Below are 26192 nucleotides of genomic sequence, written 5' to 3'. Positions count from 1 at the left end.
CAGGTGAGCCACTAGCTGGCCCCTCTCTCTTCCTCTCGATCTCCCCCTCCCCTTTCTCTTTCTCTCTCTTCTATCTAGTAGATCAATATGAAAGATCCACAAAGAAAGAAGATGGCCTCCAGGAGCAATAGATTCATGTTTTATTTTGGAACACAACTCCCTTGTTTATCCAGATTCCACCCTTCTCGCTGCCCTCACTGCTGAGCTCAGGTGGGTGAACGAAGCCCACAGCCATACCTCTCTTCCTCCCTTTGTCCTCTTTCAAAATGGCAGCCAGTGCCTGCCACTGAATTCGGAATGCTGCCAATGACCACGGGGTTCCACAGGCGCAGGCTCCTATCTCTCTGCCCCACTCCTGTCTTCCTCCAGGCCCTGCCACCAGGTCCCTTGTCTGAGGATGTGCCTGCCAGCCTGCCAGCCTCTGTCCTGCCTGGGCTCTCTGCCCAGAACTCACCTAGGCCCACGCGCAGCTCACGTCTCCTCATCCTTCAGGGCTCTGCGCCCGTGTCACCTGCTGGAGAATTTCCAGGTTTCCCTTCCTTTGGACACCGCCCTGGGCTCCTCTCTCTGGCTGTCACCCTCACCTGCAGTCTGGTTCCTAATGTGCAGGGTTGCTGTCCTCTGCCTAGAGGGGGCTCCAACCACAGTGTCCCCCGACCCCCCTGCCCTCCTTACTTATTATCTGTTACACAAAATGAGAGATGGGGAAACTAAGAAAGTGATGCCGCCTAGTACTGTATGGGGCAGACAGTCTCGGCATGTTTTATTTGTTTGTTTTGTTTTAGCTCGTTTCTTCTTAAAGGAGTGACGGACAGTGTCTCTTGAATTTCAGTCGCTTGCCTAAACATTCATTCCAATAGTCACCATTTCACTCCTCTCTCTTCACCGTTTTTGTCAGCCCAGACCAGCTGAGTGTTGCATCTAACAGCCTCAGCACTCAGGCTCTCTCTCTCTCTCTCTCTCTCTCTCTCTCATCCTCTCTCCACCATGCCCAGCCAGCCTAGTCCTAGTCAACACTCTCTCTGTTCTCTGGGTCGGTGACATGGCTCCCAGTCAGTCTCTCAGCTGACAGTCTCCATGTCCCTTCCTTTCCTGCCAGATGCATCTGCTAATGTCATTTGCAACGTGTCACTGTACTTTCCAAAGAAAATAAGGGGGGGGGGGGAGAAAAGCAAACCATCTATACTCTGTCTTACTGTAACAGGCTCAGAATTCTCAAAAGTCAAAAGCATCCCACAGTCTTCTTTCCAGCGGAATCAGACAGCACTCCTCTGTGTCTCCCCTAAAACGGAGTCTCACTGCATGGTAACGTCACATGGCTTTCAGGTGTGCGACACTGAAAAGCAACAGGTGTGTCTCCTCTGGCCTGACTGGCAGGCCCTGCTCCCAGCCCTCTTCCTCCCCTTCCCTGTCTCCCGTGGCTATTTATTTATTTGTTTGTTTGTTTGTTTGTTTATTCATTTATTCATCTTTATTCGCTGCTGGGGTCATTGCTAGGACTCAGTGACAGCACAACTCTATAGCCTCCAAAGACCTTTTTTTTTTTCTTTTTCCACTAGGGTTCTCTGGAGCCTACATTAGGATTCTATCATTCCCAATATTTTGGGGTTTTTTGTTTTGTTTTTCATAGAAGGTAAGAAAGGGGGCCGGGCGGTTAGCGCAGTGGGTTAAGCACACGTGGCGCAAAGCACAGGGACGGGCGCACAGATCCTGGTTCGAGCCCCTCCCCACCTGCAGGCAGTGAAGCAGGTCTGCAGGTGACTGTCTTTCTCTCCTCTCTCCATTTTTCTCTGTCCTATCCAACAACGACATCAATAACAACAATAATAATAACCACAATAGTGGTAAAACAACCAGGGTAACAAAAGGGAAAAAATGGTCTCCAGGAGCAGTGGATTCGTGGTGCAGGCACCAAGCCCTGGCAATAACCCTGGAGGCAAAAAAATAAATAAATAAAAATTAAAAAATAAGGTAAGAAGGGTTGGTGTATTGCACCAAAGTAAAAGACGGGGGGGGGGGGGGGGCGGGAGAAGGGCTCAGGTCCTGGAACATGGCGGCAGAGGAGGACCTAGTGGGGGTTGAATATTTCTGTGGAAAACTGGGAAATATTACACATGTACAAACTACTGTATTTTACTGTTGGCTGTAAACCATTAATCCTCCAATAAAGAAATTTACAAAAAAAGAAGGTAAGAAGGGAGAATGTGAGGGCGGGCAGAGGGACAGAGAGAAGGGGAGGGTGGGAGAGAGGACAGGCATAATATCCGTTTTGCCCCACCAGGCAGGAGTCCTCCTCACCCCTGCAGGTGGAGGTCTGGGGACTGAGCCTGGGTCCTTCTGGATGGCAACGTGTGCGCTCTACCAGGTGAGCCACCACCAAGCTGACCAGTTTCCTTCTTTCAGATAGAGGGTGAGAGACAGAGAGAGAGAGAGAGAGAGAGAGAGAGAGAGAGAGACACATCACAGCACTACTCCGCCTCTGATGAAACTACACACACACACGGACACGCACACACACAGAGACACACGCACACATGCACACATATACACACACAGACACACACGCACACACATGCACGCACATACGCACACACACATACACGCACACACATACACGCACACACAGAGACACATGCACACATGCACACATACACACACACACAAACACACACACGCACACACAGACACATGCACACATACACACATACACACACACAGACACGCACACACACAGACACGCACACACACACACACAGACACGCACACGCACACAGACACATGCACACATATACACACACGCACACACAGACACGCACGCACACACAGACACATGCACACATACACACATATACACACACGCACACACAGAGACACATGCACACATACACACATACACACACACATACACATACACACACAGACACACACACACAGACACACACAGACACGCACACACACAGAGACACATGCACACATACACACATATACACACACACGCACACACAGACACGCACACACATACTCACACACACATACACGCGCACACACATGCGCACACAGAGACACGCACGCACATACGCACGCACATACGCACGCACATACACACAGAGAGAGAGACACGCACACGCACACACAGACACGCACATACACACAGACACGCACACATGCACACACATATACGCACACACACGCACACACACACATACACGCACACACACACACACACACACACACACACTCTCCCAGTGGCCCAGGCTTGTGGTAATCTGTGTGCTCTACTGCGTGAGTCACCTCCTGGCCCCACGCTACCCTCTAAATGGCCCTCTGGTCAACTGGAACATTTGTTTGTGATCCTCAACACCCTCCTCTGTGTTGTGGTTCAACCATATCACAAGCTGGGAGGCTTTGTTCCTCAGTCACTCTAAATCAAAACTTTTTTTCTGAAGAAAAAATCCTGGAGAGGTTGTGGGGACAAAGGAACCCTCCTACACTGCTGGTGGGAATGTTAATGAGTCCAACTCCTTTGGAGAACAGTCTGGAGAACTCTCAGAAAGCTAGAAAGGGACCTACCCTACGACCCTGCAATTCCTTGCCTGGGGATAGAGCCTAAGGAACCCAATACACCCACCTAAAAAGATCTGTGTGCACATATGTTCATTAGCAGCACAATTTGTAATAGCCAAAACCTGGAAGCAACCCAGGTGTCCAACAACAGATGAGTAAGTTGTGGTCTACAATGGAGTACTACTCAGCCATTAAAAATGGCCGAGTCATCTTCTTCGCCTCATCTTGGACGGAGTGTGAAGGAATCACTGTGAAGGGAGATAAACTAGGACGCTTATTCAGAGGAACTGCAGCCCCTTTTCTATCTTGCCCACCTACTTCTGTTCTCTGTGTGAAGTGTTTCTCCCATGCCTTGTGTTACATGCTTTTACTCCATGGCACCAAGACTCTTCTAGAACCATTTGGAGGACTGGGCGGTGCAGTCACTTAGCATGTGGGACAGCCCGGGTCTGAGCCCACCCCCACCCTGTAAAAAGAGCACCAAGGGGAGCTTCGTGAATGGCGGGGCAGTGCTGTGGCATCGCTTCCCTTCTAGCTATCGCTGGCTCTCTCTTTCTGAAATGAAAAGGCGGACACGTTCACCAGGAGTGGCAGAATTCCATGGGGATGAAGATGTGTCACAGGAGAGGAGGAGAAGGAGGCAGAGAAACGGAAGGGGAAGAAGAGAGAAAATGAACAGACAAGTGAACAGCACATGAAAGCCCACTAGGTCACTGGTTGCCATACAGTATAGAGTCAGATAGCTGACCTCTTCTCTTTCCTCCCCCTCCTTTCTTTCTTTCTTTCTTTCTTTCTTTCTTTCTTTCTTTCTTTCTTTCTTTCTTTCTCTCTCTCTCTCTCTCTCTCTCTTTCTTTCTTTCTTTCATTCATTCATTTATTTATTGCCTCCAATAAGTATTTATTGTTATCACTGGGGCACGGTGCCTGCACTATGAACCCACTGCTCCTGGAGGCCATTTTTTTCCATCTTATTGGATAGAACAAAGAGAAATTGAGAGAGGAGGAGCAGAGAGAGAGAGAGAGAGAGAGAGAGAGAGAGAGAGAGAAAGATAAACACCTGCAGACCTGCTTCACCGCGTGCAAAGCGTCCCCCCCCCACGTGGGGAGTCAGGGGTTTGAACTGGGATCCTGGTGTGGGTCCTTGCGGTTCGTACTATGTGGGCTTAGCTGGGTGCGCTACCACCCGGCCCCTGACCTCTGCTCTATATTGCAGCAGAACGGCAATGTTTTATTCCTTGTTGGATAGACGCATGGATTAAAAAACTGGTATAAAAAAAATTCTGGAGTTAGGAATTCAGAATCACAGGTATCAGTTTAGTGCTACGTCCCTGTCAGTAAGTCACACAGCTCCTGCTATTTAAATGCCAAGCTGCTTTTCTCTTCAGAAAGAACTATTAAGCACTGTGTGTCAGACACTGGAGACACAGAAAAGACTCCAATGCCTGAACAGCATCAAGCCTCGGAGGTTACAAAAACGAGCCAGCCTCACAGACCTTGAGCATTACAAAGTGACACAGGAAATGCAACATTTTTGTAAGACCAAATACTTTATTGGGAGAAATGGTGATTTGCAAAACTGTTGTCACCATGTGTGTGCATGTGTGTGCATGTGTGCGCGTGTGTGCGTGTGTGTGCGCGCGTGTGTGCATGTGTGTGCATGTGTGTATGTGTGTGCATGTGTGTGCATGTGTGTGCACGGTGCCTCACTGTGTCACTCCAGCACCATCTCCAGTATCTTGTTCTCTTCTTCCTCTATATGAGACACTTTAATTTTTTCTGGGAGGGGAATTAATGGTTTACAGTAAATAACAGTTGTCTATACATAAGATTTCTCAATATCTTGCACACACTTTTTTAAATGCAGTCTTTCTTTTTTAGACTGCAATATGATTTCCACAAACAGGCCTGATCAATCCATACCGGTAGTCTCCTACCCAAAGTCTTATAGGAGATAACAGCCAAGATTGTAGAAAGGGGAAAACAGAAAATGAAATAAGCTTTAGTTAAAAAAAAAAAAAAAAAAAAAGACCTCACTGCATGAAACTATACACATAAAAGGAACAGTAGAAAGATATGAGTCAAGTGTCCAGGGAAATGAATCAACAGGTCGAGTGCAGGACTTGAATGTGTGAGCACCTGGGTCGATCTGGACATTACAACATCTACCAGAGTCAAGTGAGGAGAGTGGTTTTGTTTTTGTTTTGCTTTTTTCTGTTGGAAAACACAAAAGCATTCTGAACAGAAGGTTTCTTTTTGCAGAGGTGCTGGTGTGGACCGCAATGGTGGTGGTCTGAATGGTGAGAGGAAGCTACACCACAGATCTACTCTAGGAAGAGCCGACAGGATGGAGCAGTGGAATGGAAGAAGGAGACCAGGAGAAGAGAAGAGTCGGCGAGGAACTTTAGACCATGCAGCTATGGGAAAGAACTTGTGAAGGACTTGGAGTGTGAAGGAAAGGTCTTAAATGACAGTATTCTATTCAGTATAGCTGAACTTTGATTGACCAGGCTTACAATGAATAGCAAAGGCCACTCCGGCTTCTGTGACAGACAGACAACATTGCAATAAAAAAAAACCTTGGATGGCTGCAGCCAGCACAGACCCGTGAAGCACTGTCTGTACCAGGCACCCATAAAAGCCAGGGCAATGAATTCTCCCAAACTGTCTCCAGCTCTATTTTTACATGACCAATGCAACACAGCTAGCACTAAAGGTTACAACTTTATTAATGCTAAAAACACTTCAAAGCTCACACTGTTATTATCGCTAGCAATATTCGTCTTCCACGTTGCATTTTACTGAATGATGACTTGGATGTCAAGTGGGTAGTGATGGAAAAGATCCACAGTTTTATCCTGCCCTCGGCCATGTTCTAGTTCAAGGCCAGATGAGATGAATTTGCCCGCAGAGCAGGAGGTCACGGAATAACTGTGAGTGACCCAGAATAACTTGATCTGCTGAGGACAGTAGATGTGGGCTGTCAGACGGCTACCAACAGCTTGAATCATCAGCTCCTGTGCTGAAGGGCTATAATTTGGGGTAAAGCTGGTAATAATGGTTTGTTTTTTTTTCATGTGTTGAAGTATATGTCTGTAAAACTTACTGGATTTGGGGATACAAAAACCAAGAAACAAAAAAAAAAAAAAGAGAGAGAGACTGTTTATAAACACTCAGTGCAACAGGTCTGTGTCATGACCAAGTCTCCAGTAGTGTGATTTGGTGGAGGTCATGATGAGTTTGAACTTGGCCTTGTGCGTTTGCATCGGGCAGAAACAAGACATTCCTCACTCTGTCTGCGAGCTGTTTACCCCCACCCCCACCCCACCCCGCAGCCTCCAAGTAGTTTACACAATAAAAAGCTATTTCCCATAGCAGAAATGGCTGTGATGTCTAAACCCTGGAGCAAACATGTGATTATGGTCAGAAATCAAGGTTGCCATTCTCCCAGATTTGCACAGCCATACAACTTTTGACCTCGAGGATGGAAATACAGGAGTAAACACAGCTCCCCTACCTCTTAACAAAGGCAAAAAAAAAAATATTTGTTTTTAAATCAACAGGCTAAGACATTGACATGACTAGTAAGTGACCCAGTTCAGAGGGCACGTGACAAACTCCTCTCCGAGGACGGACGGACACAGGTGCTCTTTCATCGCTAGGCTGTCCATAGTCCCCTGACTGTGCAAATCTGGGAGAATGGTCTTTGATTAAAAGGTTCTGATTTGAAAACATTATTCATTTCATAACTTGGCAATGACATCAAAAATAAAATGTGGGAGTTGGGCGGTAGCGCAGTGGGCTAAGTGCACATGGCACGAAGCGCAAGGACCTGCATAAGGATCCCGGTTCGAGCCCCCAACTCCCCACCTGCAGGGGAGCCGCTTCCCAGGCGGTGAAGCAGGTCTGCAGGTGTCTGTCTTTCTCTCCCCCTCTCTCTGTGTCTTCCCCTCCTCTCTCCATCTCTCTCTGTCCTGTCCAACAACAGTGACAACCTCAGCATCAATAATAACTATAACAATAAAAAACAAAGGCAACAAAAAGGGAAAATAAATATTAAAAAATTAATAAAATAAATAAAATAAAATGTTTGGAATCTTAATTCACATCTTTCACATAAGATATCTGGTCCAGGAGGGGAAAACTCACTGCAAGCCCTCCCCTGTCCCACCCAAAGTTTCTTCAGAGCCACGAGGAGTCCATTTCCTTTCCTTTCTTGAAAGATCTGCTTCGACCCACCTCCTACCAGCGATCACTCTCCAGCCTCTCAGCACCGCAAGTGCAACTTTAGCTGTGGGGCTGCCACCCAGGACCACAAACATCTCTTGGTCATAGAAGAGGAGCGAGCCACGTGGGCCCACTTTGGTGTCAGTAAGGTGTCAAAAGTCCACATGGTAACCTAAAAACAGTTGCCCTGTTCCTCTGTGTGACACATACGTCGTCGCTACCAGCATGGCTTACAGGGCGCAAACACCGAGTGCCCAAACTTTCGTTCATTTTTGTGGTCCTCATATCTCAGTGTCAACTTCTCATACTACTAGAAAAACACAAGTGTACACAACCAGACGTGTGGTTATCACCACAGACAAGCATGGGGCGACAGGGACAGTCTGTTTGGAATGTAAAGTCCAAACATATAAAGAGAAATAGGCAATTAAAAAAAAACACCTTTGAAACAGAGAAAACACAAGTAGAACCTGAACTGGAGTTGGCGTCTTTCACCAAAGTAAAAGACTCTGGGGTGGGTGGGTGGGGAGAATACAGGTCCAAGAAGGATTCAGAGGACCTAGTGGGGGTTGTATTGTTATATGGAAAACTGGGAAATGTTATGCAGGTACAAACTATTGTATTTACTGTCAAATGTAAAACATTAATTCCCCAATAAAGAAATTTTTAAAAAAGAAAGAAAAATCTTTGAAACAAAGATAAGTCAAAATTATATTCAGATTCTTTCTCCCTACACGAAGGGATCCAAGTTCCAGAGAATTTAAAAACAATTTGACTCCCCATAACCTTTCCCCCTCAAATCAAGTTTTCACGTCATTTCTTGATATTTCTCTTCATTTGTCAAATGACTTGACAGTGCTGCTCTGGAATTTCACTTGTTTGAAACTTAAGTCAGCCTTCTGTAACAATAATTAATTCCCTTCATCCTTTTGCTCAGACTTTGAAAACTTTTTTGCAGAATCAAATTGCTAAAATCTAGTTTTCTACCTGAAATAGACCATTTTGACCAACTGGAAAAAAAAAATTGAAACATGAATCGTATCTCACAAGGCACATGAAAATGCAAGACAGAATAAGTTGTCTCCTACCTATGGTTGTAATAACAGTGCCAGCAAAGAAGAAGGAACTTCCCAAATCCCAGTGACTGATTTGATTGGAGGTGTTTCCTAAAGGTGTGATCCCTGCATTCACTGCTGCCACTATTTGCTGCAAGTTGAAAGAGAGATGTGTCAGTACATGTGTGTCGCAGGGAGGCGTCACAGAGCACACATTCCACCGCTCACGGCTCCCAACACGGAGTCATTGAAACCCAACTAAGAGCGCACAGCACAGCTTTATAATAAAGCATGGAACAACCGTTAAATGAGGAGCAAACTGTATTTGACAGTAAGTGAATGGATCTGCACGGTTCTTTTTTTATTTTTTTTATTTTTATTTATTTAAAAAAGGAGACATTAACAAAACCGCAGGATAGGTGGGGTACAACTCCACACACTTCCCGCCACCCTGCACGGTTCTTATCATGTCGATATTCATTATATCAGCATCCATTAGCATATTTAGTGACTTACTTAAATTAACAACTATAATAAATATAGCAGTGTTCTTGGCATCACAGCATATTAAACACTACAATTTCAATAATACATAAGTGTGTTAAAAAAAAAACACACAGGTATGTTCAAAATGCTAGTAGTTGCTTTGAATGTTTAGACGCGTGCGTTCCAGTCTGGACTGTGTTTAGCTGTAGAGAATTCCTGTCAATGAAGTCAGATGAGACAGGCTCAGACGAGAAGGGAATCAACAGCAGTTTGCTACCAATCTATCTATATCCAGATCCTTAGGTACCTATCAGCTCTGTGACCATGAGAATCACCAAAGGCTTGCAGATAACAGTCAGTCAACAATATTCATAAAGGGGCCCTAGGGCCTGGGCTGGTGCCTTGAGCAGTGCTGAGACAGACACAGAGATGCCATTACAATCCCTTCTTCAGTCTTGGGGAGGGTGGGGTGGACGAGACCACGAAGCACACAAGAGAGGAGAGAATGCGTCTCGAGGAGATGTACGATGAAAGGCAGACTGGAGGAGATGTACGATGAATGGCAGACTGGAGGAGATGTACAATGAATGGCAGACTGGAGGAGATGTACGATGAATGGCAGACTGGAGGAGATGTACGATGAATGGCAGACTGGAGGAGATGTACGATGAAAGGCAGACTGGAGGAGATGTACGATGAAAGGCAGACTGGAGGAGATGTACGATGAAAGGCAGACTGGAGGAGATGTACGATGAAAGGCAGACTGGAGGAGATGTACGATGAAAGGCAGACTGGAGGAGATGTACGATGAAAGGCAGACTGGAGGAGATGTACGATGAAAGGCAGACTGGAGGAGATGTACGATGAAAGGCAGACTGGAGGAGATGTACGATGAAAGGCAGACTGGAGAGAAGACACCTGTTTCAGAAATCTTCTATCGCTTAATTTCCAGGGGTCAATGTTTGGAAGGAACTCTATTTGACAGGTAAGGAAATTAAAGAGCAAGACAAGTACAGTGGCCTGTCTAATGTTATGTAGCTCCCTGGTAGGAAGGGCAGGAGGACTTGCAGGTAATCAGAGATGAAACATTCATCTGACTTGTCATAATCTATACATTAGAAAGGACCTAAGACTGCTTTTGCAGACACCTGTCACCAGATGAAAACTGTATCTGTGTGTCGACCATTGTCCTGTAAACCACTGACCCCTCCCCCCAGTAAAATGGAAAGAATGAAATAAAAGGACTGGCTATGGGGAAGGGGTGGACGGCATAGTGGCTATGCAAAGAGACTCTCGTGCCTGAAGCTCCAAAGTCCCAAGTTCAATCACCGACACCACCAGAAGCCAGAGCTGAGCAGGGTTCTGGTTAAAAAAGGAAAAAAAGAGGGAGTGCAGCGGGTTAAGCACACGTGATGCGAAGCTCAAGGACCGGCATGAGGATCCCGGTTCAAGCCCCCGGCTCCCCACCTGCAGGGGTGTCGCTTCACAGGCGGTGAAGCAGGTCTGCAGGTGTCTGTCTCTCTCTCCCCCTCTCTGTCTTCCCCTCCTCTCTCCATTTCTACCTGTCTTAACCAACAACAATGACGACATCAATAACAACGACAATAATAACTACAACAAAGTCAACAAAAGGGAAAATAAATTTTGAAAAAAAAACTGGCTGTGTGGAAAGTTACCTGGATTGTGATGCTTTGATTCAATAATAATATATGGTCATTGTAAAAAATAATGTGAAAATACAAAAAGAAAAAGAAAACGAAACAGAGGATAACAAAAGCTATTCCTAGTTTCAAAATTCAGATTTATTATTTATTTTTTAAATTTTTATTTATAAAAAAGAAACACTGAAAAAAACCACAGGATAAGAGGGGTATAAATTCACACTGTCCCTACCACTATATCCCATTCCCTCCCCTGATAGCTTTCCCATTCTCTATCCCTCTGGGAGCATGGACCCAGGGTCATTGTGAGGTGCAGAAGGTGGAAGGTCTGGCTTCTGTCATTGCTTCCCCGCTGAACATGGGCGTTGGCTGGTCGATCCAGATATTTTGTTAATGCATTAAGGAATCCATCCCTGGTTCCTGATATGCTGCTGTATGCATAGTTGGGTTTATGAAATGACATGAGGTGTGTTCTCTTGCTTTCACTCAATAGTATTCTATCTGCAGACTCTCTTTTTATTACCATACTCACCTACTATTACTGACCAATATTAAGACAGATATGCTGGTTTTAAAAAATACCTAATCATTGTTGTGAACATACTCATGTCTAACTATTATCTTTTTTTCCCCACTTCTGCATGATGATTCAGGTGAGGTAGTTATAAACACATTCACCACATTAAGGGTTGGGAATATCTTAGAGCACCTGACTTGCAGCAGCAATCAGCCATCCGAGAAAACTGCTGTAATTCACAACTGCCCCCAGCAGCTTACAAACACTTAACTGTACTATTACTTCCTATATTACTGATATTTTAACTTTAATCAGCTGATAATGGCTTTGTGTTTATATATTCACCATGATGAGTCAAGCTGAATTCTAACGCTACAGGTGGGCAGTGGGGGCTCGAACCCAGATCCTGACACAGGTCCTCACACAGAATACTCTGTGCATTTAACCAGGTGCACTACTACCCAGCCCTGATAACCTTTCCTTTAAACATATTCTTTGCTCTCTGCACTTTTGGATGGCTTCTGTTGTTGCCAAGTTTGGCGCGTTCTTTGTATAGTTTGATTAGTAACCCTTTGTGTGATGTACGGCATAAAGAGATAATGCCAAACTTCCCAGGGCAGACAACCCCACCAATGTGTCCTGGAGCCCTGCTTCCCTAGAGCCCTGCTCCACCAGGAAAAGAGAGAGGCAGGCTGGGAGTATGGATCTAACTGCCAACGTCCATGTTCAGCAGGGAAGCAATTACAGAAGCCAGACCTTCCACCTTCTGCATCCCATACTCCCAGAGGGATAAAGAATAGGAAAGCTGTCAGGGGAGGGGATGGGATACGGAGTTCTGGTGGTGGGAATTGTGTGGAGTTGTACCCCTCTTATCCTATGGTTTTGTCAGTATTTCCTTTTTATAAATAAAATTTTTTTTAAAAAAAGATCTCCCATTTATTTTGCTGTGCAGAAGCTTTTCAATTTGATGTAGTCCCATTGGTTTATTTTTGTTTTCTTTTCAAAGTGAAGTCACTCCTTCAGGGTCATCTTGGATGGAGCATGAAGGAATCATGTTAAGTGAGATAAGCCAGAAAGAGAAGGATGAATATGGGATGATCTCACTCATGGTAGATCTTAAGAAACAAGAACAGAAGGGGAGATAAATTGCATCACTTGGACTGGTTGGGTGTTTCACACCAAAGCAAAGGGCCCTGATGAGGGAGGGCAGGGAGAGGCATGGGGGGGGGGGGGCGGTGGCTGCCAGGTCCCAGTACACGGTGATGGAAAAGGATCTAAGCTGGGAGTGAGTGTTTTTCACACTTTGATCCTAGTGATGGACAGAAAACTACTAACCTCCCAAAGGCTAATCAGTAAAACATTACTTGTTAAAAATTCGAAATAAAAAATCATTCTTTGTAGTCACTAACCTATTATGCTTCCATAAAGTTTAGGATCATTTAGCTTGCATGTATAGAAATCTTTATTTCAGAGGCTTAATATATTTCATTATTGGGATAAGTGTGAAATAGATAAATTAACTAAGGGAAATAAAGACTATTTAATAGTGAAACTTGCCCTCAAAGTACATGGTTAGAGTCTCACAATTAGTTTCCTTTAATAAACTGAAGTTGAGGGCTTTTATATACCTCACAGACCTCTGTACGGTTACTTGAGTTATCTTTCTGTTTTTTGTTTTAGATCTTGAGTCTTTATGGCAGTTATATGCACAAGTTCTTAATGTCCATTCTCTGTACTGTTTTGAGTGTTTTTATATCAAAACTACTTTGCAATCTCAAAAATTACTGAAGACACTAAAGAGGTTTTGTGTATATCAGTTAGAACTGATATTTTTTAGTTTTAAAAAGTTCTAATTATTGAAATGTTTTGATTCATATAAAAACAATAGGTTCATCAAAGTAACCAATGTTATGAATAACATGTATGCTTTCCAAAACAAACACCTTTGAAAAGAGAGACTAAATATATGTTTATATTTTACAGACATTTCTCTAACACATTCACTCATTCAAAAATATTTAACGTGCTATTAAATATGAAAGCAACTAAGGACTAAAAGCATGGACATGGTTGGGAAGACAGAATAATAGTTATGCAAAAAGACTTTCATGCCTGAGGTAGCAAAGGGCCAGGTTCAACCACCAACACCACCAAAAGGGGGCAGGGAGAAAAAGATAAGGCCATGTTTCAGTCTCAACCCCAATAAGGAGCAGTAATTATGTTACCAACTGTAATCAAAATAATTCTCCCAACAATTGATCTAATGGTAGAAGCGCTGTTTTACCTTAGGCCTTTTGTTGTCAATGATGAGGTGCAAAGTTACCCAGACACTTGGATAAAGTCCATCAATTCTTTAAGTGTAAACAAAAAAGCAAATGCAGATTTATAAACAGAAACCGCAACGTCTGGCAATGTCTGTTGGAAATAAGTTATTGACGAGCTGTGAATATTCCAGCAGTGGTTTGAGATGTTACTAGAAATGTACTGTCACAACGAGTCCACCACTTGGCCCTTTCTCTGGAGTATTCTAGTGAGCTCACTTTCTATTCCTGGACAAGGTCTCTTGCTCAACGGCCACAGGAAATTGGTTGGCCTTGGCAAGTGCACTCAGAGACCTAAGGGTTTCTGCCATTTCAACATCATTTCAGGGCATCAGAGCACTTCACAGAGGCCTTCACAAAAACCACTTCTACACCACCACGGTGTGACGGCAGTGGAAATTACTGCAGTAATGAAGATTGACTTTTCCATCAGATCTACCTTTCGTGAACAATAAAGTCTATAGACAACTTATGAATATATTGTTTAGATCAAGAAGATGTGGGGTTGTATGCTTTTGATACCGTGACTACCTCAAGTATTGATTAGGGCAAGACTTTCAAACTAAAAATCTACAATTTAGTTTCAACCCATCTTAGATTTAGAAGTGATTAAAAAATCAAAGAAGTTGTATTCATGTGACAACTGTCTTATAAACATGCGCTGATGGAACAATTTTTTTTAAAGAAAGTCATTTTTGCATAACTATTATGCTATCTCCCTGGCCCTACTGTTGAATTTTTACTTCTTGTCACACAGTGACATATAAGATAGAACTTTCTCATCTCATCCCCCGTGGTCAGTGTCTAAGTGTCTAGAAGATGCTGCTCTCCCAACCTGGGACCCCTTCCTCCATCACAGAGCGGCACCCTGATGCCCCTCATTCCCATCCCTTTCCCTCCCTCCCCAGAGCCCTTTGTTTTGGTGCAGTACACCATGCTCAGTATCAGTTTCACCTTCTATTTTCCCCTAATGTCCTTGTTTCTATGTGTCGACAACTGATCTGCCAAGGACTAACCCCTCAGTAAAATATATAAATAAAAATGTGATTTATACGCAATGTCCTCTTCAGTTTAAGGAAAACATAGAGTGTGCATTATAGAATGGAGCTGAACACATTTCTACTCAAAAGAATTCACTTCAGTTCAAGAAGCAGAGCTCCAAAGATTTTACTCATACGTGGAACAGAAGTAAACAAAGCAAATGAAGTAGCCAGGGACAAGAGAAGTATCTTCGAGATTAGACTCAGCAGAAACAACACAGTGGTTACCAGAGGGACATGGACAGAGCGGCGGGAAGAATGAGTGAGGAGAGGGTTCTTTCAGAACCTTTTATGGTAGTGGGTACAGAGTCGTATAGACCTAGGTAAGTATAAAACTTTACCTCTGGAATTCTGTAGTTTTATAAATCACTGAAAATTAAGAAGAAATAGAGCTCCAGGGCCAGGCAGTGGCAATCTGGTTAGGTACACACATTACTGTGCCTAGGATCTGGGTTCAAGCCCCCGGTCCCCACAAGCAGGGTGAAAGCTTTGCGAGTAGTGAATTAGGGCTGCAGGTGTCTCTCTGTCTCTCCTGCTTTGTCCCCCTTCCCTGTAAGTTTCTCTCTGTCCTATCAAAGAAAAAAAAGTATAAAAAAATAAATAAAAATCAAAATAACTCAACTTTCTTTAAACAAACAACAAAAAAAAGAACCAGAACTCTAAGAGCTTTATACTCATAAAGACGATAAAGGCAGTTTCTCATGGAAAGTAACTATGAAGAACCTCAGTTTCCATGACAATGGTGGCTTTGGAGCCCAAGTTCACAGAGTTCTGCACATTTGCGCAGACTTGAACTGCAAGAAGTTGATGTCTCGTTGTCATCTGGCGTTCTGGAACTATATTCAGCTTTGACACCAAATGCTGATAGGGCACACTTATCTGCCATGTCATGAAGACGCAAGCACAGTCTTGGCACTCAAGACAATCACTGACGGTCTTGAAAATGTTCCTGTGAGTCCAGCGCCTAGAATAACTACCTCATGTACCACAAACCACTTGACTATATTTTCACTAATGGAAAAGACACTGAACAGTTAAGGAACCCCAGGGAGGGCCTGGAGAATGTTCTGTGTTCAGAGTAGTCCGTGCTGTGCATCTCCAAATACAAGTGGCATCAGTGTGGGTTTCACTTGCTTTTCCCTCACTCAGAGGCTCCTCCTCATCTGAAAGGACACAGAATGTGCTGGATGCTCTCCACAGTGCCTCCTCTGTTGATAGCGTGATCACGATTTCATTAAGATCTATTTCCATATCTGTAGCCCTGAAAGTGGACTCCTGCTCATCACTGAAAAAGCTTTGAGTGACACAAGATTCTGAATGGCAGGGACAAGACATTAGTGCCAAGCTGGATCACATCAGTGCTGTCTGTATACTTGGGGTGATAACGCTTCTTTTTAAAAATGATTTTGCTTCTATTTTACTGAATAGAGACAGAGAGAAACTGAGAGGAAATGGAGAGAGAGGGAGAGGGAGAGAGAGAGAAAGACCTGCAATCTTGCTTTACCACTGTAAGTGCAGATGGGGAGAGCTTGAATCTGGGTCCTTGCACATGGTAATATGTTTGCTCAAGCGGGCATACCACCACCCAATCCTGACAAGAACGCTCCTATTAACCAGACAGTCTTTCTCCTTTGAAAAAGGACACTATTTCCAGTGAGTTAGCATAATGGGTGAGTCCAGCAATCACTATGCTGACAGCCATCTAACAACACAGTTCCTCAGAGAGCAAATCATATCATCTTGCTGAACTCTAACAGGTACAAGTCTCTATCTTTATTTACCACCTTTTCCTTGTGAGGGCCCGCCAGTATCCTGAGAGGAGGCTAGTCCTTTGGTGAAGTCACACACCCATAGCACTGCAGATGACCCCTTCGACCATGCAACCAGCGAGTTAAGAAGTGCGTAATGAGGAGAGATGAACAGCAGATGGTGCTCCCAGTGGCAAGGGCCTTTGCGAGAAGGAACGATGCCTGGCGTCATTATGATTTACAGTCACACCATGAAAAGAATGCCGACCCTCGGATCATCTGCACAAGAAGCTCCTCCGCTAAGCCAGTGACAGACAGAAGCTCTAAAGATGGCGGCCGCTGGGGAAGACACTGTGTCTACACTTCCAATCAGGTGTATCTTGGAAAATCTAAGTGCGAGAGGAACTTTGTTGCAAACTGAGGCACAAAGTCACCCATAGCACACACACTGTGCACCACTGGAGGACCCCCCCCCCCCCCCCCCCCCGCCAAATCAGATTCATCTTCTTCATCTTTGTGTCATTTCATCCTATTCTGGTAACTAAAATAATTCCTCTGGCAATCTTGTGTGAAATCGTCTTTCCAACAGAGAACCACTTAGACTTCTGACAATCCCCCAAGAGAGCAAACAACTTCTCAGAAGCCACGCTACCTGACTGCATACTGCTGAGTGTTCTGGGAGCAGCGGGAAGCTAACGCAGTGACAAGGCTGAATCACACAGAGAATCACACCCGTGTCCATGTACTTTGGGGCCCTCTAGATGAACGTCTCATATTGGTAAACACAACAACAACAACAAACATGGCTTTCAATTTCATGAATGGTGTGATTTTGCTGAATTTCCTTCTCGTGTGATGTTTATCACTGAAGCATCGGGACTGACTCCCTTCAGCAGGAAACTGGTAACAGCAAATCGATCTGTGTCTCACTTACAACTCTAGTGGGAAAAGCTGATGTTTATTAGTTGAAGCTAAACCCTATATAGCCGAGAATGCCCTTCTGGGGTACCGTGGACTATTAGTGGAAACTCAACATCTGACCAACGTCTGCATTTGTGAAACCAAGGAGTACCATCTAATATTTTAAATGACTTCTACATTGGTAGAAGTGAGTTTGTATGTTCATCGACATCAGAATATTTCAGTCACATACATACATTCTAACCTCTGATCTTAAAATAACATGAGAGGCCACATGTCACTTAATCATTTCATAATTCTGAAGTTAGGTTACGAGAACTAGATACATATTTTTTGCCTCCAGGGTTATCACTGGGGTTTGGTGCCTGCACTACGAATCCACTGCTCCTGGAAGCTATTTTTTCCCTTTTGTTGCCCTTGTTGTTTAGTGTTGTTGTTGTTACTACTGTCGTTGTTGTTGGATAGGACAGAGAGAAATGGAGCGAGGAGGGGAAGACAGAGAGGGGGAGAGAAAGACAGACACCTGCAGACCTGCTTCACCGCCTGTGAAGCGACTCCCCTACAGGTGGGGAGCCGGGGGCTCGAACCAGGATCCTCATGCCGGTCCCTGCGCTTTGTGCCACGTGCGCTTAACCCACTGCGCTACCGCCCGACCCCTGAGGACGTGCTTTTTAAATTGTTGTTCATTTGTTTAGAAAAAAGAGGCATCTGCACAAAAACAAAAAAAAAGGCAAATAAATAAATGTTGTATGCTTTATATTGGGTTCTAGTTCTCCCCTGCCAAGAGAATTGGATCAGTCCTGCTAATTTCGCGGCCCGCTTGGCCCCGCACCAAGGAACCCCGAGAGAGGGTTCCTGAGTTCCAGAGAGAGAGTTAGAGAGTTACACAGTTGGAGAGTTGAAGAGTTGCAGAGGGCCAGAGTTTCAGAGTTCGAGAGTTAGAGAGAGTGCTTGTGCCGCCGCAAAGAGACAGCAGAGTTCTGTTTGGTGATTAGTTTGGTTTAGTTTATGAATCGTTGTTCCTGAATAAAGAATTACAGCTTCCCTGCCCAGCCGTTGTCTCCGCGTCTCTGTTACCCGCCCGTGAAGCTAGCCGGGCCAGCTAGAGCCCCCGAAATTTTAACAACAAATAAATAAATAAATGGTCCAAAAAATCACTTCCACTGTGAACTGTAGTAAGTATTGACAGTGGTCCTGCTCCCATTTTTCATTTGAATAATTACATTTCTGATTTCATATGGAGAAAATTATGGAGTAACACATTTGCATATTTATACAGAACACAATTAGATTTTATATATATATATATATGTATATGTTTTTCTGTAGGTACAGTCTCTTTTTTAAAATTCTCCAGAGTGCATCTTTTAGGTGAAAAGGGTAGGATGCAGTCATGTTTCCGATTTATCATTTTTGATGGAAACAATCTGAATTAAAACCTACTTCAGTGGTCCGGGAGGTGGCACAGTGATAAAGCTTTGGACTCTCAAGCATGAGGTCCTGAGTTTGATCCCTGGCAGCACATGTGCCAGAGTGATATCTGGTTCTTTCTCTCTCCTCCTATCTTCTCATTAATAAATAAATTAAATTTTTTAAAAAACCTATTCCATTTTTTTTAAAAAGGCTTTCAAATATCCTTGGATGTGTTTTCAAGAAATGCATGGCCTAAGTTCAACCATACAATAACTAGAAGCTTTCTAAATATACATGCTCTTTAAAGGACAGGAAAGTCAATTCTTAGAACTTGTGCAGGGTAGCAGATCCCACCAGAAACTGTCTGGGCACAGTGTAGCCCAGAGAGCACCTCTAAAATGAGAGGTGTTGCCATTCTTTCTATTTAGGGACTATCCCATTGCATGTCTAAGCTATTCTTTGCACAGACTAATGAAATGCACAGCTTCTTGCTTGCTCTTTTCAAAGTGTGACTGTATTTCCTATTAGTAGCAGCAAAACCAAAGCATCAAAAGTAGGACTAACAGTTGGAAATGAGTGCCACATATTGGGCTGGGAGCAAGAGGTGTCCTCGGGGTGTCAGGGCTGTCTAGCCGGGTCATATCCACTCGGGAGCATTTTATTAAATGGTTAAGAGTCATATACATGATGGTGGGCATTTGGGGGGGGGAGTAAGATATGTTTTAAAATCACAGTCCCTAAAACAGAATTTTTGCAACCTGATCTTATTTGATTTTGCATTCTGTTAATAGTGATAATCACTAAGTCTGTGTTCAGCTAGTCTCACGGAGCACGTGTGTGTTGTGAGGCGTTTTGAAGTCACTGAGGTCTCCCCAGGCAGCCACATGTAGCCCAACTCTGCCTGGCTCACTGGGCGGATTGGCATGGTGGTCTCCACGTGCAGGTGATATCTGCACAGTTGTTCCTGGGGTGATCTAGAGCTCAACCTGAAACACACACAGGCTGGTCTTCTTTGGGCTTCATGTGGAAGGACACAGTGGTATCAGAAGGACTAACAGGGGCAAGGTCTTTGAGTCCCTGTGACCCTACAGGAACCAAAAACACGTGTGAAGCAAACATGTGAAGCAAACATGTGAATCTGAACCTCACAGGCGCTGCTCTGCGTTCCGCTGTGCTAGACGGCGTCTCCAGCCTCTGTGGGACCACGTATCTCTGACCACCCTGCGGCCACTTCACCTGGTCGCTACCTAGTGTGCTGGTGGGGTGGAGGTGGGGGTGACTACAAGTAAAGGGTGGAGAGAGATCAGGTATAAGAAGAAGTCAGAAGAGAACAAGCAGAAGAGGAAGAGATAAAGGCCATTTAGGTACCTAAAAGCAAATTCTAGTGGAACAGTATAGGAACTTCATGAAATGTTACACTCACTTGCTCTAGAAGGTTCTTTTAAAAGAGGTTGTCCTTAAAATAGGAATTGAGTAGGCAGAAGTCTGAGATCAAGGAGATCAGCATCTAAGACAATATTCTTATACCTTTTTTGCCTAAGGCATACCAAAGCAGGCAACACTGGTTGTGTATGTTCTGAAGTTCTAAACAGATGAGAGAAATCAACTGAAAACGGAAGGAAAGGAGGGGGGCAGTTTCACCCTGTCAGTTATATACATCCACAGAATCCCCAAATTTGGAGATGGGTGATTTTTTTTTTCCAATAGAACGTCACCAGTCTCTACCAGTTTGATTTGCCACCACACTTAAGCTGCTGCTTCCTTAACAGGTAAAAGCTTAAATGGAGGGGGAAAAAAATGTACCTCGTACCTTGATTTAAGTAATGACAGGGGAGGGAGATAAGAAAATTAGTCAGGTTTCCACAGAAAGGCAATCTTCTTTCCACTCAGGTTCTTAGAACAAATGAGCCTTTCTTCTGCCTTCCCTGAATGTGCAGTGGAAACACGTACACTGAGAGGGGGACAGACCACCTCACATTCTGCACACACCACCGCCACCGCCACCAGTATCAACAGGCGGGTGGATCCAGCCCATCTGTATCTGAGTAACAGCTCCCAGAGGGCAGATTAGTGAGTCGTCCCCAAGCAAACCCTTACAAACCCAAGAGATCCCACTAACTTGCTGGTGGGCGACTGCTCTGTCTCAGGCCCTACAAAAAGTGTGTCTCGGCTGCACTTAGCTGACTCATCATCATCTATAAGCCCACGAGAAACTGCACGGCTTTCAGGTCCCAGGTGGGGTTTCTGAACACACCAGCGTCAAGTTTACTGATGACTTGCTAACATTAAGCAGAGAAAAGACGGGCGGTGTGGCAAAGCTGCTTAATCTGTTTATATTCCTGAGCTCCGTGTCACCAAACCGACATCAAATACAGTATATGAATAACTTCCCCAAAGCAATGACTCATCCTCTGCCTTGCCTTCAGTTCCTGGCTCTACCCCAGATCCCCCCTTTCTCAGTGACACCCCCAAGCACTCTCCAGTGAGAGCAGATGCCGAGCTGCTTGAAAAGCATTCGCAGAGCAGCGGGAAATGGAGAGTGTCTCTGTGACTTTTCTTCTTTCTCTTTCTTTTGTCCAAGTCCGCAGGAAGGACAGAGCTGCTGGTTGACACCTGTCCAGCAGTTACTGCACAGAGATGCAATCCTCCCTGGGGCGCCTCTCAGACTCACTTGAGTGGCGCCCCACAACCCTGGGGTATCTGCTCCAAAAGCCCAGTGGCAGCACCAGACAGCAGGGTCATTCATCTCTGTGCAGAGACCTGAACATGAAGATGCCTTTGCCGGGGCTGTCTCTCCTGGTCTGATCCCCAGAGAAGGGCCAGGTCCGGTCCTCACTGATCCCCATCTCTTGTCTCCAAGCCCACGTAGACCATGAATGTGCTTGAGCTGGTGGAGAAGCCAGAATGGGCGGTGGGGGCTGCAGCCTGGAGCTATACTACCAGCAGGGCTCCCACAGAACTATGCGCAAGCCCACGTGACAACACCAAGTCCAGCACGGTGGGAGCTCTGTGCACGGTGGGGTGGTGCTGTGCTGGCTCTCATCTCTGGGCATGTCTTTATCTCAGAAAGGATAGAAAAACCCGGCTAAGGAGGCAGCTCAGTGGTGTCATGTATGTGTGAAGCCCTGAGTTCTTTCTTTGGTACCACATAAAATAAATTTAAAAATGGGGGGGGCAGTAGCAGAGCAGGTTAAGCACACGTGATGCAAAGCACAAGGACCCATGTAAGGATCCCAGTTCGAGCCTCCAGCTACCCACTTGCAGGGGAGTTGCTTCACAGGCGGTGAAGCAGGTCTGCAGATGTCTGTCTTTCTTTCCCCGTCTTCCCCTCCTCTCTCCATTTTTCTCTGTCCTATCCAACAACGAAGGACATCCACAACAACAATAACAGCCAGAACAAGGCTACAACAACAAGGGCAACAAAGGAAGGAAAAAAGTGGCCTCCAGGAGCAATGGATTTGTGGTGCAGGCACTGAGCCCCAGCAATAACCCTGGAGGCAATAAAAAAATAAAAAAAAAATTAAAGTTCAGAAGTTAACATGGAAAGTGTATTCATTTCCCAGATATGATTCTGAAGAAATTCTAAGTTGTCTCATTATCATTATCATTATCATTATCATTATCATTATCATTACTACTGATACTTTGCTCTAGTACCAGGATGCCCCCCAGCTCTGTCTATCGGTGCCGCCAGGGCTAGAACCTGGGACATACCTCATGCTGTGCTCTAACTGTGCTGTCTCCCGGCCCTGTCTCGTTGATTTATTCGGTGTTTAGTCAGCAGGCTTATGGGTGGGATTCGGTCGCCGCACTAAGAATCTACCACTCCCAGAAGCCACTGTTTTCCTTCCTTCCTTCCTTTCATTCTTTTTATATCTGATGAGAGAGAGAGAGAAACTGAGAGGGAAGGGGGAGATAGAGATAGAGAGAGAGAGAGAGAGAGAGGGGGGGAGAGAAAGAGAGGAGGCAGGTTTGCAACACTGCTTCACCACTTACGAAGCTCCCCACCCCTGCAGCTGCTGACTGGGGGCTCGAACTCAGGGTCTTGAACCTGGATTTGTTCAGTCACTGACAAGTGGCTTTTTACTAAAACAGCTGAACTGCTGGTTTGCTTCTAAAGTGACAGAGTACGACTAGACACCACCTACTATAGAGTCCAAATTTCAAATCCACTGAGCTTATTCTTTTAACTTCTACACACAATTCAGAATACACTGTGAGAAAAACCTGCTTTCTTTCAGTTCCCACCTACCAGGCTTAGTTACCAGTTTTGTTCATTCTTTGCACTTTCTTTTAGACTCAAAGACTCACATCTCACTTTGTTTAGCTCTAAGAGTAATTTCACTTCTTTTCCTCCCTGAAGGAATGAATCTTACTAAGTCTACCAAAGAAGCTGTCTGTAGAGTCAGAGTTCTGCATCTGGGGAGACAGACAGACACACACACACACACACACACACACTAGGCTCTCTTGTGTAATAGTGTAATGGCCTATTATGATAAGAGTGTGAGGTGCTGATTTCTGGAGAGTAAATCAGGAGTCCCTACCTGTCCAAAATGGCTTTTTGCATAATAGTACAGTAGAGCCGTCCAAGAAAAATATGCCTCAAGAGTGATATCATTACTATAAAATATCATTATCTGCCATTTTAATTAAACCAAATTATTTAAAACTAGCTTCATGAAGTAGATGGTTGGGCATCGTGAAGTCAAGAGCCAAACGTCACCATCTGATAAAACATCCCCCAGAGATGAAAGCTGGCGTGATGTTTTAGAACGCGTTGACCCAAGAGGAAAAAAAAAAAGGGGGGGGAACCCACGCTTATTATGGGAGAAGTAATTACACAGTCGTTCAGGTTAGCATGGGAACACTCCCAGAATGAGCTGTCGTGGCAAATTTTTAATAAAAAATAATTTTTGAAGACCATAAAATAGCTATCTTTTCTCCTGGAGTAGCTGTGAGGATCGGTTTTGAGGAAGGATGAGTAGAAGTTATTGAACAATCAGCTGTGGCCGCTTCAGTGGGCTTCTTAGACACACTGGCATGTGTAACGTCAGCTTCGGAGCCTCCAAGCCCCCTCCTCCCTCCGTGTACCCCCAGAAGCACACACATCACCTATCACCCCATAATGCCCCTACCTAAAAGGTTCTCCCCTTCTGCTGACAGCTACAACCCTGTCTGCCCCCTACTGAATTCTTTAAGATTCAAATATGAATCAATTCTTTAAAATTCATTACAGAACCGACTTCTGCTGAAATTTCTTCAACTAGTCTTTCCAGTTTTACCCCAGAACTCTCCCTGTACACCGTCCTAACATCTGCCTACTGCAAGGAAATATGGCCGTTTCTCTGGATGAGTCTACTTGCTGGTGTCCTGTTGCACCAAATACCTAGACCACTGACAAGCCTGCTCCTCTGACCTGCCTCCTCACCGCCCCAGAGATGGCCCACCCACAACACTGAGCCGTGGGTCCCAGGAGAGACTAAGAGTGAGCTCCCTTGGCATGTGCTGTCCTCTTTCCCAGGACGCACCCACGGACCCTCCCTTGCCCAAATCTCATCCTTCCTCTCTGGTGTCATCAGAGAAAACCTGTGTGGATATAGCCCATCGAGAACATCTCCGCGCTTTGACTCCTGTGCTCACCTGGGCGCTGTGTCGTCTTCAGCACGCCCTGCACCCTGGAACCACCTTGTGCGGCCGCATGGGTGTGTGTCTAGCTACACCCAACTAGAATAGCAGCTTCATGAAAACAGAGCTGGGTGGGAGGCAGGTGGTGGTGCGCCCTGCTGAGCACACATTACCATGTTCGAGGACTGGGTCCGAGCCCCCACTCCCCACCTGTAGGGGGAATGCTTCACAGGCAGTAGAGCTGGTCTGCAGGTGTCTATCTTTCTCCCTCTTTTTCTCAAGTCAACCATATTTATACACTTTTCCCATAGTAGGGAGCTACTCTCTTCCCTGATCCTGCTTTCTAGTCCTTTTTCCAGCCATGACATCATCTCTCCAGACAATAACTTGGGCCCACCTGCATATCAGATGTCAGGCTCAGGCAAAAACCAGTAAAGTCCTGGACCCCTTGGAATATACCTAAAATAGACCTACTAGCTTTTTCCAAAACAAAGATCCCAAATCTTCATCTGCAATATTCCAGCTTTTCAGTTCATGCTTAGTCAACAGTTTGTTCTGCTTTATATCTTAACTCTTTTTCAGCCACCAGGTTCCAGATGCTACCATGATGCTGACCAGACTTCCCTGGGCAGACGACCCCACCAATATGTCCTAGAGCCCCACCTTCCCAGACCCTTTCCCGGTAGGGAAAGAGAGAGACAGGTTGGGAGTATGGATCCACCTGCCAGCTCCCATGTTCAGCCAGGAAGCAACTACAGAAGCCAGACCTTCCACCTTCTGCATCCCACAATGATCCCACAATGGGTCCATATTCCCAGAGGGATGGGATATGGAGTTCTGGTGGTGGGAATTGTGTGGAGTTGTACCCCTCTTATCCTATGTTCTTGTCAGTGTTTTCATTTTATAAATAAAAATTAGAAGAAAGAGAAGAGGAAGAAGAAGAAGAAGGAGGAGGAGGAGGAGGAGGAGGAGGAGGAGGAGAAGAAGAAGAAGAAGAAGAAGAAGAAGAAGAAGAAGAAGAAGAAGAAGAAGAAGAAGAAGAAGAAGAAGAAGAAGAAAAAGAAGGAGAAGGAGAAGGATAAGAAGAAGAAGAAGGAGAAGGAGAAGAAGATGATGATGATGATGATGATGATGGGGGAGCAGCAGCAGCACCTGGGCCCTGCTGTTCTCTGACTCTGTGACGCCGGCCGCTGTAGGGAGAGGTGCTGTCCATGCCAGGGTAGCACTCTTGAGCAGCACAATGGCTGTTCTAGGAAGAATAAGGCCTTTCTTTGATGTCCTGTGCAAAACCAGAGATGGAGTCACAATCACCCAGTAGCCAAGTTTCTCCTTTTGGTCCACGTGGACTTGCTTCTGTTGGAAATCTGTCAGCAAATTCTGACCCCACTGCCAACTGGCTGAGGACGTACCCAACACCACAGACTCACAGTGGGGTGTCGCCTGGGCGAATGCAAAACCTCCCTCAACACCCCTTCCCAACCGGAAAAGTGAGGGGTCCCTCTTCCCTGCATTAATGCCAGGAAATTTTACCTGACCCACCCATAGATCACAGACTCCACTTCTGGGAAGGGTACCATTAATCTCACACCGGCAGCTGAAAAGGCGCACTCTGTC

General features: G+C 45.1%; 1 protein-coding gene across 3 annotated transcripts in view; it reads right to left on the bottom strand.

The window, feature by feature from the left end:
• KCNK2 (potassium two pore domain channel subfamily K member 2) overlaps nt 1-26192 on the bottom strand; it is a 151078-nt gene that overhangs the window by 51076 nt on the left and 73810 nt on the right. For all 3 annotated transcript variants that reach the window (XM_060178440.1, XM_060178442.1, XM_060178441.1), the window contains exon 3: nt 8877-8994. In XM_060178440.1, the coding sequence (XP_060034423.1) occupies nt 8877-8994 (118 nt within the window). The remainder of the gene's footprint in view (nt 1-8876; nt 8995-26192) is intronic.

The sequence above is a fragment of the Erinaceus europaeus genome, chromosome 19 (genome assembly GCF_950295315.1).
Source record: "Erinaceus europaeus chromosome 19, mEriEur2.1, whole genome shotgun sequence".
Lineage (NCBI taxonomy): Eukaryota > Metazoa > Chordata > Mammalia > Eulipotyphla > Erinaceidae > Erinaceus > Erinaceus europaeus.
Note: the sequence above shows the minus strand (reverse complement) of the source record. Positions and strands in the feature narration are given on the sequence as shown.